Raw genomic sequence first — 14,235 nt, 5'->3', positions numbered from 1 at the left:
ATGTAGGGGGGGGGCAGCCATGTGTATATGTTATTTTAATATTTTAACATTTGTTATGTGAGAATTAATTTTTAGAGACACTATAAGTTATGTTTTATTTCCATGCCCTGTTTATACTATAGATTGTCCGTAACCACTGCACTATTCTAGTATAAGTGTGCCCCTTAATGCTTCTTTCTCTTTTCTCTTTTCTTCTAATTATATGTGTTTCATTTTTTGGCATTAGGCACTGCCCCACTGTGGATACATAGGTTTAACATCAGGGGGACCCTAAAGGTGGATACTGAGCCCCACTCCCCTGTACTTGTCCGAGGGTTTATATTGTTGACTTCTTTTTGCTGCAACAACAATAAATGCATCACTTTCATGTCCCCTATAGAATAATCCATATTGTTTTGTGGTGAAAAAATGCAGTAGTTTAATTATTTTTTATTCTTTATTTTTTTCCTAACCTTGTCACTTACTTGTTCTGTTTGGAAAGCTAAGTTGTCCTAGTGAGAGACAAGGTAAAGGAGCATTAAGTACAATTATAGAATTGTATAATCAACAAGTGCATATTAAAAATAAGAGGTAGAGGAGGGCGTGTCTGGACCGTGGCCATGATGAGTCGCAAACTTGGGAAGCTCAGCACATAGCTCCAATAATCCGCCGATTATATCTTCCCCAATCTAATATTCTTCATTAGAACCTTATATGCTAATTAAGGAGAAGCTCTGGAGCCAGACGATATTACTCTCATCTCGATCCCAAAAGTTAAAGACCCAAACCAGACCGTTTGACATTGAAGACGGCAGCCTCACATATCTCAAACCCTCCCCCCCCTCCGGTTATTTAGTTAGCCAGGTAGAACAGTTTTGATCTGCTGTAAATACTATTACACCTTTACATACTTCTTATCAACATGGAGGAAGCTCGGAATTTCAGTTTAAGTTCTCCTTAAAGATCTAGAGCAAAGGATGCAATACAACTACAAAGAATGTACACATATAATTAGAGCTCAATGCAAGGGTGGAGATAATGGCACACTTAAGTTACCAGAAGCAATGGATAATATTACACAGCTTGAGAGCTCCCTGACAGACACGACGAAAGAGGAGCAGACTCGTGGTCTGTCTATAAGCTGACAAATTTACATAGAATCGTTATAGGGTGAAAAACGAATGGATAGAGACTTCACCACCTATCACTGATATGTTCACTTAAATCTAAGTTGTTTGTTTGTACTTTTATCACTCTTCCCTTATAGAAGTATTTCAGACCGCTATACCCTTATTTTCATCATCATCACATTGAAATACCACCAGTCTACACATAGGATAATGTTGCTGAAGATAATAGGTGGCCCAGCTCTGGTTCATAAACACTGACCACTTATGTTTTTCTTTTTTAGAGTGATAAATAATCCTGTGCTTCCACAATCATGTAGTGATTCCACCTCATATGGTTTGGGAGATATAGGATTTTATGTTTATATTATCACTTGTGGTTTACAATTAGATTAGTATTAGAGAGCCTACTGTGTTCCTCTGCTAATATCCCTAATGTGAAGACCCCTAATCTTTATTTTTTTCCTATGGCATGGAGAGTCCACAACGTTATTCCAATTATTAGTGGGATATTCACCTCCTGGCTAGCAGGAGGAGGCAAAGAGCACCCCAGCAGAGCTTTTAAGTGTCACTTCCCTTACCCATAACCCCCGGTCATTCTTTGCCTCTGAGATCGGGAGGATGGCGAATTTGAGTGTCTGAAGATTTAATCCTTTAATGGGTATTTTTCCCTGCTAACAAGGATTGGGGTCTAGCTGTGTCCACGTCATTCTCTTTAGTAAGAGTTGTGGTGGCTTTTAGCAGTTAGAAGGTGGTGAGGTTGTCTTTGCTTTACTTCTAACATTATTGCTACCCCTATTATAGAAAGCCAGAGTTAGTAACTCTGTTCTATCTTTTTCTACAGGTCTCTGATAGGAGTAAGTGTCCTTTCACACCTTGTGAGCTGTTTTTCTGCCCGACAGTTGGATCTGCAAGTGCCACGTCTCCTGGGACATATGTAATCCTTTATTAAAGATTGATTTGGGGCAGTTTTTAGGCACTACATGTATGTGAGAGAGACTAAGGGGTTAATGGCTTCCCTTATTTGTTATGGGACAGTATCCCTGACGTTTATGGCTGTAGGTTTATTGCAGTAATCTAGAGATGGAATAAAGTGTTTTAAACATTTTTCTTTATTATTGGGACTTATAGATGGATAGTCAGTTTCTTACAGAAACGTGCACTTTTAGTCTGTTGCGCAGTTTATTTTACAGCTGCTCACATTACTTCCCGCTCTTCCGTTTGTAATACTGAGTGGAGCTGTGTAACTTCTCTGAGTTTCTTCTGTTGCAGCTGTGGGGATATTGTCTGATGATTGGAGAGTCCTTTTTTTTTGTGCAGCTTCTGAAGCGGTAGGACACCTCAGCAGCCTGAGGTGTAGAGGTGTATTATTTATTTTTCACTTATATTTGTATGCTTAGCGTTATTGTGCTCTGAAGGAATACTTTCCTTCTTAAAGTGACAGTAATTTTTGTTACCATTCTTTTTATTTTTGGGGTACTTTTTCAACTATGGACACTGAACAGGAGTCTGTTTCCTTTGAAAAATGCTTGTTATGTTTGGAGGCCTAAATTGTTTTGCCTATGCAATTTTGCTCCTCATGTTTAGCTAAGACCCTAAAATGTAAAGATAAATTACTGCTTTCTGAGCCTATTGTCTCTCAGGATAATGCTGTTCAGGATATCAAAGTCAGTGAAGAGGACTGCACCACTGTCAGTGCACGGACAAAGGGGATAAACTGCTATATCCCTGTTTAGTATAAGATGCATGAAAGATGCTGGCACAGTGGATAAAGTATATGTATATTTATTAAAGACCTTAGTAAAAAATGCGACGTTGCGGGGTTACCCCCTTAATCATGCAATTTGTTACATACAATGTATATTGCCTTTTTAAACCCTTTCAATTTCGCGCCAATTCCTTGTTGCACTATGTGCATGGCGCCACCTAGTGGCCAAAACATTACATTTAATTAACTCTCTATATTACAATAAGTATGTATCAAATATTAAAAACAAAGTGTCACCTGTACCAGAAAGTTACAAAAACATTACAATTACACATTATCTTATCCTGGGGTTATTATTAAAAATCTTTGTTCCTAGAATGTTATAACGATTATCAATAAGGGATACATTATATGGCTTAAATTATTAGTTGTTAAAATACCTTAACAGAGACAATGTAGTTATCTATAATAAATATATCCCATTTTACATCATTGCTGTACAATAGAAAATGTGGTTTTGTAAGAACTATAGTAGAAGCTTATATCTTAGCAATAACTACAAAAAACAGGAGAGATCAAAATCACGGTTTAACCCTTTGGGTACCATGGTCTCCATTTTAAAAATCCACCACATCTCTCTCTGCTTGAGTAATACCTCTCTGTCTATGCCATTCCTGGGTATTTGGATCTGCTCAATAATTTGCCAACGAAGCTGGCTAACATTGTGATTATTTTCAATGAAGTGCTTAGACAGAGGGGCCTCAACATTTTTCCTTCTGATGTTACTTCTATGCTGGCTGATGCGGTCCCAAGCCTCAATGATTTCACATACAGTGCCCTGAGGCTCCTCTTGGCCTCCTGGAGGTGTTTATTTGCTAGGGGATTTTGCTGCACAGATATCTTCTGCAGGGTCTGCAGCTTTATCTGCTTTTCCTATTGCGGGTAAGCGCAAGAGGAAATCTAAGCATTTTCCTGCTAGTAAGGTGGCTGTCCCATCTTCTTCTGCGATGGTTGAGCTCTCCCATAAGTCTGATGAGGAGGATACCTCAGTAGCTTCTGAGGGTGAGATTTCAGATTCTGACAGTGTAAATCCTTTGACTGATTCTGAAGAAGTTAATTTCAGATTTAAACTTGAACACCTTTGTTTACTTCTAAAGGAGGTACTGGCTACTTTGGACGACTCCGACCCTTCTGTTCCTGTCAACCCTAAAAAATCTAGTAAGCTTAATAAATACTATGATGTTCTTTCTTCTGTGGAGGTATTTCCTTTTCCAGACTGTATGTCGGAAATTATTACTCAGGAATGGGATAAACCAGGGATTCCTTTTTCCCCTTCCTGTTGCTGACTTCATTCGGAATTTGTGGCTCACTATGCCTAAGGTGGAAGAAGTTATTTCTACTCTGGCCAAAAGAACCACGATTCCTATAGAGGATAGCTGTTCTTTTAAGGATCCCATGGATAAGAAGCTGGAAGCTTATTTAAAGAAAATGTATATTCATCAGGGATTACAATAGCAACCTGCTGCTAATATTGCTACGGTTTCAAGCGCAGTATCTTATTGGTGTGATGCCTTATCTGAGCTGATTTTAGAAGAGACTTCTTTAGAGGAGATTCAAGATAGGATCAAGGCTCTTAAACTGGCCAATTCCTTTATCTCCGATGCCAACATGCAAGTCAGTAGACTGGGAGCCAAGATGTCTAGCTTCGCTGTACTAGCTCGCAGGGCTTTATGGCTAAACTCTTGGTCAGCTGATGTTAATTCCAAGTCCAAGCTCCTGTCTTTACCTTATAAGGGTAAGGCCCTATTTGGTCCTGGTCTGGTGGAGATAATTTTTGAGATTACAGGTGGAAAGGGGTCTTTTCTACCTCAGGACAAGAAGCATAGACCCAAGGGTCGCCAATATTCTAATTTTCGTTCCTTTCGTAACTTCAAAGGACAAAAGTCCCCCTCTTCCTCCTCCAAGCCAGAGCAGTCCAAGTCCTCATGGAGATCCAGCCAGCCTTGGAATAAGGGGAAGCAAGGAAAGAAGGCTAAATCAGCATGAAGGATCTGCCCCCGGTCTAGTATTGGATCAAGTGGGGCGCAGACTTTCCTTTGGAGCTTGGATACGCAATGTCCCAAATCCTTGGGCTGTGGACATAGTGTCTCTCAAGATTATCTGCAGACCAGGTAAAAAGAGAGGCCTTCTTAAGCTGCGTTCAGGACCTTACCTCCATAGGAGTGATTGATCCAGTTCCTGCAAGGGATCAGGGTCAAGGATTCTATTCAAATCTATTTGTGGTTCCCAAAAACATTTTCTACCTATTTTAGACCTAAAATGTCTCAACAAATTTTTCAGGTTGCCTTACTTCAAGATGGAAACCATTTGCTCCATTCTTCCTTTGGTCCAAGAGGGTCAGTTCATGATGACCATAGACCTGAAGGATGCGTATCTTCATGTTCCCATTCACAGGGATCATCACCAGTTCCTGAGATTCGCTTTTCTAGACAAGCACTTTCAATTTGTTGCTCTTCCGTTTTGCCATGCCACAGCTCCCAGAATATTCACAAAGGTTCTGAGGACTCTTTTGGCAGTCGTCAGGTCTCAGGGAATTGCGTTGGCGCCTTACCTTGACGACATCTTGGTTCAAGCGTCATCTTTTCAACTAGCAAACTATCATACAGAGATCTTGTTGTCTTTTCTACATCTCCACAGTTGGAAAGTGAATCTGGAGAGGAGTTCCCTTGTTCCAGCTACAAGGGTGTGTTTCTTAGGGACCATCATAGATTCCCTATCCATGAAGATTTTTCTGACGAATGTCTGAAAATACAAACGTCTCACTTCATGTATCTCTCTCCAGTCTGCTATTCGTCCATCAGTGGCTCAATGCATGGAGGTAATTGGTCTGATGGTTGCTTCTATGGACATAATTCCTTTTGCTTGGTTCCATCTGAGAGCTCTGCAGCTATGCATGCTCAGTCAGTGGAACGGAGACCATTCAGATCTATCTCAGAGGATAGATCTGGATCCGCTGACAAGAGACTCTCTCGTGGTGGATTTCTCAGGATCATCTGTCTCGGGGCACATGCTTTCGGAGACCCTCCTGAGTGATTGTGACCACAGACGCCAGTTGGAGGTAATTGTTCTGATGGTTGCTCCCATGGACATCATTCATTTTGCTCGGTTCCGTCTGACAGCTCTGCAGTTATGCATGCTCAGTCAGTGGAATGGAGACCATTCAGATCTATATCAGAGGATAGATCTGTGATCCCCTGACAAGAGACTCTCTCTCGTGGTGGATTTCTCGGGATCATCTGTCTCGGGGCACATGCTTCTGGAAAACCTCCTGAGTGATTGTGACCACGGATGCCAGTCTGTTAGGCTGGGGAGCAGTCTGGGGCTCTTTAAAAGCTCAGGGCCTGTGGACTCAGGAGGAGTCCTCTCTTCCCATAAACATCTTAGAGTTGAGGGCAATCTTCAATGCCTTGATAGCTTGGCCTCAGTTGGCTTTAGTCCGGTTTATCAGATTCCAGTTGGACAACATCATCTCAGTGACTTACATCCAACCACCAGGGAGGAACTTGGGAGTTCCCTTGCTATGAAGGAGGTGACTCGCATTATCCAGTGGGCTGAAGCTCACGATTGTCTCCTATCTTCTGCCATCCACATTCCAGGAGTGGACAACTGGGAGGCAGATTTTCTGAGCAGACAGACTTTTCATCCCAGGGAGTGGACTCTCCATCTGGAGGTGTTCACTAGGATAACCCTCAGATGGGGGGTTCTAGAGTTGGATCTGATGGAGTCTCACCAGAACACCAAGCTGCCAATGTACGGTTCAAGGTCAAGAGACCCTTTGAGAAATTAGAGGAAGTAATAAGGCTTAAAAAGCAGGTTCCAATTTATTATATTTAGTTATCTCAATTATTGCTATTTTGTCTGACATCTCTTCAGTTTTGAATAAAAAAGTCACACCCCCTATGTTGTTATACCATTGCAATAGATTGTATACTATTCATCCTTACTCTAAACTGTTTGCTTATTGTTGTAAACTATAACAACCTTAATAAAAATTATTAAATTAAAAAATTTAAAATAATGGGGGGGGGGGAAGTCAGTCGGGCTGGTGAGTGGTCATCTTTGCTAGCAATCTGTTCAAGCAGCCTGTTTGGGGAACCCAGGACCCAAAAACAGTATCGCCTAGCTTATCAGAACAAGTGAAGGACCAATTTAATGGTATGGTGCAGTCTGTGTGACTAAAGCCTGGGACACTTTGGAGCCCGCAATTCCAGCATGGAAAAATGTAAGGCGGCCATCTTGTGGAGAACTCCGGGTGTGCAACAAACCCTCTCACTTAAGGTTTACCAGGTACAAACACGAGGATCTGGAATTGCCCTACATACCCAGCAGCCGGTTTTCAGCCTTGGAGAGTAAAGTTAGAATCGGCCACAGTATTCCGGTCTTTGAAGATAAGGTGCCCTACAGTGCAGCTATAGCCTACAAGTAGGGCAGCATGTTTTACTACCTTTGAGTACATCCTAAGCCATATAAACACTGCATCCTATAAACCAACTATATTTGGGCTTTTTTTCTGCTATACACTATTCTTTTGCAGATATGTATATATTAAAAAACTGTGCAGTAGCAACTTGTAAAAGCTGCAAAACCCTCACACTTGGGGCTTTCATTATTCAATGTATATATACTTTTTATTTAACCTTTCTCCATGTCCTGATACTTTGCCCCATCTGGCCTGACTGAGTGATTTGATTGCCTACTACCTTATTTTGGTCCTTTTCTTTTGTCAAGTGACCTCTTCAAATAAAGATAAATTAATTACATGATGGCAGCCTAAATCTCTACAAGGGGGGGAAGTCCTGAGGGGCTGCACACCTGATCATTGAGCAGCTCATATACATATAGGCCAGAGGCTATTTCTTACCATCCTGTGGATTGTATCTCCATATTAGTGAGGGTGTTTCCCTTTTAAATTCCTCATTATTATATTTAAACGTGAGTCCTGCCTTCCTCCCTACACTGGACAATATGGGGCCGATTTAAGATACAGTGTATGCTGCTGTTTCCGTGCGAACCTTTAGGCTTGCTGGAAACATGAGTTAAGAACCAGCGGTCGTAAGAGGTGATGATACGATTGGGATGATTGACACCCCCTGCTAGCAGCTGAGTCTCATTCACATAAAAAGAGATCTAAAGCTAAAAATCTGATAAAACTTACTGTGGTGGATAATTTTAGCACTCCTGCTGCACTGTCTCCAGTTGCATCTGTAGAGTGAGCCTAACCCCCTTCCAACCCGGCCTGAACACATTTTTTTCTGAAGATGTCATGAAACACCTTCATGCTACAGATTACACCTCTGTTTCACCTTCATTTATCCTCCATTTTTTGAAGTCCCTATTGGATGCTCAACACGCCTCCTTTAGTAAGAAGCTTATATCCTCTATAGCTGATTTAAGGAAAGATCTGCCCTCTACAACTTAGAGGTTTGATTCCTTGGAACAGAAACAAGATGACACTGTGGTTGATCAGCCAAAAGCTTAGCAACTCAATTATCTGATTTGGAAGACAAGATAGCGGAACTATAGAATAGGTCTTGTCCCAATAATTTGAGGATAAGAGGAATCTCAGAAGAGGCAACTGCCACAGATCTCAATCCCTTTCTGACAGAACTCTTTAAATGTCTGGCTACCCCCATACAAATAAAGAGAATTTAATCGATATAGTACATAGGTCAGTGAGACCTAGAGGCCTACCTGCTGAACAGTCTAGGGATGTAATTGTCCTGCTACATTTCTACACTTATAAAGAACGCCTACAAAGATATGCAATACAGCTCTCCCAGAGAAGTTTAACCACTTGCGAATATTTACAGATCTAGCCCCACGCACTATAACAATGGAAAACATTTGGAGACATCACTAGAGTATTGAGACAATACAATATTTGCTATAGGTAAGACTTCACTACAAAGGGCCAGATTACAAGTGGAGCACTAATTAACGTTCCAGCTCATCTTGGCCAGTAGATGGAGATGGAATGCTGTGTATCAGAGTGATGACATTTCAGAATAAACAGCTGTAATCTATCTAGAATTATATTTAAATGCAATGTTAGCAGTTGTGACAACTTGAGAAAGGCTCCTCAGAGGGCCCGAAATGTAAGTGAAAGTTAGTAAGTGAATGTTGAGTCTTATGTCTGACGACATGTTGTAAGTAGCAAAGTTGTCCCATTGTATTTGCAGAATGTACATTCTTATTGCAGCACTGGCAAACACACATTTTGGGCTGTGTGCCAAAACTATTATATAAAGGGATATTATATAGCCATGAAAGTGCAAAAATATGTTATTCCTCTAGGGTTGTAGGGACCGCATTAGTGCTTAGACTGTTACTTCTGAGAGGGTAAACTGTGCAAACAGAGAGATTGCAGAGGAAACGTGAAAGTAGAGAACAAGGTAGAGTTAAGAGAGAATGGAAAAAGAAAGAGTTAAGAGATAGATAGAGGGGAAATAAAGAGTGTAAAGGGAAGATATGGCCTGAGAGTGAAAGGACGAGGAATATCTATTTAAAAATACAAATAACATTCTGCTGTGTGCAGAACATTGGAATGTAATGTATTTACGATAAATAAATATTTTAAAACTTTTATTAAAAATGAATATTGCATAAATTATTTTTCAGGTTTTCAATTACTTAAAGGGACATTAAACCCCAAATTTTTCTTTCATAATTCAGACAGAGAATACATTTTTTAAAAACATTCCAATTTACTTCTATTATCTAATTTCCTTCATTCTTTAGATATCCTTTATTAAAGAAATAGCAATGTACATGGGTGAGCCAATCACATGAGGCATCTATGTGCAGCCACCAATCAGAAGCTACTGAGCCTATCTAGATATGCTTTTCAGGAAAGAATATCAAGAGAATGAAGCAAATTAGATAATAGAAGTAAATTAGAAAGCTGTTTAAAATGGTATTCTCTATCTGAATCATGAAAAAAAACATTTGGGTTTATTGTCCCTTTAACTGCAAAGGACTCAAATGCACTATATATATATACTTCTGTGGCATTTGTTTCTTACAATGTAAGGGATCTTAATTCCCCCCCACAAAGCATAGTTTTAGGTCACTTAAATATTTACAAGCCAAGGTGGCTTTTATTCAAGAGACCCCCTGGTTGTCAGGGGTTCCACTCCCACTGGAATTTCCCTCATACCCTGTGAAAGAAGCGGCCTCATATACCCCAAAATCAAGAGGTGTAGCCATTCTTATCCATAGAGATCTTGCATATGAGAAAGTCACTGTGAAAGCCGAACTGTAGGATGTGCTGCACAATGTATGCTATAAAGCGGAGAATTCACAAGGAGTTATTTTTTAATTAAAAGAACCTAACTCAAGAACGTATAAAAACAGCTTCATCCTTTCTGCCATTTCCTACTGCCCTCCAGATGTGCAATCCTGTGCATTACTCACATACTGGATCTAGGTTGACACTGTAATCACAGCGTTGATACAGCAGTAAGAGTCACAGTGCACGTGAATTCCAGGGATCCTGCCAAATCCCAGGTATATAGCAAATCACATAGAAGGTCCACAGCCTTTGTAAAAAAAAAAATTCTTACTTTATTGGCATACGGATAAAATCAAAAGTGACGTTTTGGTGTTTCCCTTATGTATGATTTAAGGGGGAAACCCCGAAACATCACTTTTGATTTTATCCGTATGCCAATAAAGTAAGATTTTTTTTTTTTACAAGTACTGTGAACCGTCTATGTGATTTGCTGGATCTAGGTTGACAGAGTGTAAGTATGGTGTTTTAAGAAGGAGAAGATGCCCTTATAATTAAAGTTAAATAAATTATTTTACTTTTTAAATACCACTACATTTAATTGCTACTTCAGTGTAAAGGGCTTAGAATGTACCTTTAACAGTATACAGTTTGCACAGTCCTACTGAATAATTAGTGCAGCGCCATTGTTGCAAAACTGCTGCTCTATAGTACTGAAGACACATGCACACTCCTGAATTTACCTTCCTGCTTTTCAACCAAGGATGACAAGAAAACAAAGAAAATTTGATAATAGAGGTACATTGGAAAGTTGCTTAAAATTATATGCTTTATCGAATCGTGAAAGAACAATTTGGGGTTTTATGTCCCTTTAAATATTGGCTACTATTTTACCAATTGGTTTGAAAATGAAACGTGTCTATTAAAGGACAGACCCCAATATAATGAAATTGATATCAGGTTTTATTCCAGGGACAATAAGATTCATGAGTTTACCTTGTAATAATACAATCATTGTTTCTAAAATGTTCTGTGTTTCTCTGTAGGAATTTACATGCTATTTTGAAGTGTGGGTTATTCCTTGGCAACACATCGTGAATGTCCCTGTACTGCAGTGTTACTGAACTCATTGAAGAAATGGAAACAGAATTAGTTTTTTATTTTAAAAGATGATACCACTTGTATGTTTCAGTAAAAAATATAAATACTGTATATATGTTATGTACAGGTAAACTGACTACAATAAATAAAACTATATGAAGAAGATACTCTGGCTTCATTGTAATTATGCTTTTATTTGTAAAATGACAGTACATTATTCACCCCTACAACAATAAACAATACAATTGTGTGATTTTGTGAGAGTGGTTGTTAAAATTCACCTTTTTTTTTATAAAAAGCAATAACATAGCCACTAAGGAATAGGATTCAGGCCAAAAAGTTAGCAGAGAGTGAATCTGCAGGAGGGCAAAGGAGGTTGTAAAAAAAAGACAGCTTGGGTTAAAAGACAAAATACATATGACCATAAGCGTCCACACAATTTTCTTAATCACGTTCTTTGTTTCGTTAAAGGGACGGTCTACTCCACAATTTTTTATTGTTTAAAAAGATAGATTATCCCTTTATTACTCATTGCCCAGTTTTGCATAAGCAGCACTGTTATATAATACATGTTTTATCTCTCTGATTACCTTGTATCTAAGCCTCTGCAGACTGCCCCCTTATCTCAGTGCTTTTGACAAACTTGAATTTTAGCCAATTAGTGCTGACTCATAAATAACTCCATGGGAGTGAGAACAATGCTACCTATATGCAAGGTAATCACAGAGTTAACAAGTATTAATATAACCGTGTTGGATATGTAAATCTGGGGAATTGGTAATAAAGGGACTATCTATCTTTTTAAATAGAAATTCTGGAGTAGACTGTCCCTTTTTAAATGCATATCTGGGCGGTCCTATATTGGGAAGACTGAATGTAACTTCAAAGAAAGGATGGCAGTACATAGGTCCAATATCAGATAAACCTTAGAAACAGGGAAAACTGATCAGTCAGTTTATATTTTGGATAATGCTCACACATATATCAAATACTCTCTCTGAGAAGAGGGAGTGACCAGAAGTAGTTGTTGCAGGAGGAGACTTTTTTTGGATAGCATACTTGTCATTTTCAGGTCTTGTGTAAAATTATTTGAATTTTAATTTCCTTAAAAATATAAAAATATAGATTCAAGAAAAGAAATATGCTGCAACTTCATAAATTTAATATATTTTGTTATATTTGTTTGATACTTATCTGTTTACTTTCTCAGCAAGTCTATTCCATCTGAATGAAGCAAATAATGCAATTTAAAAAGTGGACACTAGATGGCAGTGGTACGCTATTCTTGCTGTGTATCAGAGTGATACAACGAATGTCTTTAGACTCATAACTTTTATAACTAAAAACAGAAGGAGCATATCATTTTATTTATTAATTTATTTATTGTTTTGTTTATTTAATCTGTTGCATTATACAGTTATTAAGAAGAAAACCCTAATCAAAATTAAACACAAAAGAACCAACGGAAGTTAACATATAAATATAAAGCCTAAAACTGCTAACAGTGCATTACCTAAAATATGCAAAATAAACATTTCTCTATTTGTACTATTGGAAAATAGTGTCCCCCACTACCACTTGTGCAGAAGGTCTGAACATATAAATAAATAGAAAATAGGGAGATGATAGTGCAGAGTTTAAGATCACTGGTACATTGCATTCCCACTAGCTGGGTAAACTATCAAATAATACTCCCAGCTGCCTTCCCTAGTGTGTACAAGAGACTCACAATGCATTCCCCTACATTGTGCAGACCATACTACCTGCATAAGACACATACACAAAGTATGAAGGAGGGGTTTAACCTCATGGAAAATGTTCTGCCTTCCAGGAAGCTCACTCTCATCCACTGTACAATGCATGCTGGGAATTAGAGTCCAGAACTGCAGAGCCACAATACTGAGGGGTCAATTTATCAAGCTCTGTATGGAGCTTGATGCCCCTTGTTTCCTGAAGGCTCACCGGAAACAGAAGTTATGAAGCAGCTCTGAGGTGGTGGACAAAAATCAACCCTATCGAATACGATCAGGTTGATTGACACCCCCTGCTAGCGGCCAATTGGCCACAAATCTGCAGGGGGCGGCATTGCACCAGCAGTTCACAAGAACCACTGGTGCAATGATAAATGCAGACAGCGTATGCTGTCAGCAATTATCGATGTGCAGCGGACATGATACGCTATATCGTATCATGTCTGCTAGAACATTAATAAATTGATCCCTGAGAAAGAAATTCTGAACTATAAATTCCAGAATGCTATAAAACTCCCAGAATCCAGTGCTTCTTCCTATAAAATGGAGCTACATTCAAGGGGATTAATAAAGGTTTGAAAGTCATAATGTTACTTTCATGATTAAGATAGAGCATGTCATTTTAAGATGCTTTTTAATTAATTTCTATTATTTACTTCTCTTGGTGTCCTTTGTTAAAAAGCGAATACATATATCCTCAGAAGCAGAAATGCACTACTGGGAGCTAGCTGGTAACTGTTGGCTACACATGTACGTCTCTTGTCATTGGCTCATCAGATGTTTTCAGCTAGGTCCCAATAGTGCATTGGTGCTCCCAATCTACCTATTGGGCACCCCTGGTCTAGGGGTTAAAGAGGCAGTCAAGCCAAAATTAAACTTTTAACACTGGGCGTGAGTAGAGTATGGTTGCTAGGGATACCGCTTTATCTACCGCATTGTGTGAAGGGGCAGGTCATTAAACAGTCTGATGGGATGAAGGATTGGATCTTGAGGGACATTGATTTCAACCAATCAATGTAGATGCATTTTGAGAAGTCTTATTGACGTCTGGCAAATGAACGTGTTGACCCGGTAAGAAATGGTCTGCATGGTGCGCTATTAAAATTTATTTGTGTAAGCCTCACTGGGTCAAGCCCGGGGTGCAAAGTAAAAGGGGTCAGTGGCAGTAATTTGAATGCAGTGTTTTGTAACATGGCACAAGGGGTTAACCCAAATTAAAGTCAGTGCTACTTTTGTCGTCAGGATTAATATGTTATCTTTAAGTTTTTGCACATCCATGTG

At 39.2% G+C, this 14,235-nt stretch overlaps 1 protein-coding gene across 1 annotated transcript in view; it reads left to right on the top strand.

The window, feature by feature from the left end:
• The window catches only part of CST7 (cystatin F), an 82,906-nt gene extending 71,538 nt beyond the window's left edge, over window positions 1-11,368 (top strand). Inside the window, exon 4 of the mRNA XM_053709297.1 lies at window positions 11,149-11,368. Coding sequence (XP_053565272.1) covers window positions 11,149-11,226 — 78 coding nt within the window. The 3' untranslated portion in view covers window positions 11,227-11,368. The remainder of the gene's footprint in view (window positions 1-11,148) is intronic.
• Window positions 11,369-14,235: the final 2,867 nt, after the last annotated feature.

The sequence above is a fragment of the Bombina bombina genome, chromosome 4 (genome assembly GCF_027579735.1).
Source record: "Bombina bombina isolate aBomBom1 chromosome 4, aBomBom1.pri, whole genome shotgun sequence".
Taxonomy (NCBI): Eukaryota; Metazoa; Chordata; class Amphibia; order Anura; family Bombinatoridae; genus Bombina; species Bombina bombina.
This window is presented reverse-complemented; position numbering and strand designations above follow the sequence as displayed.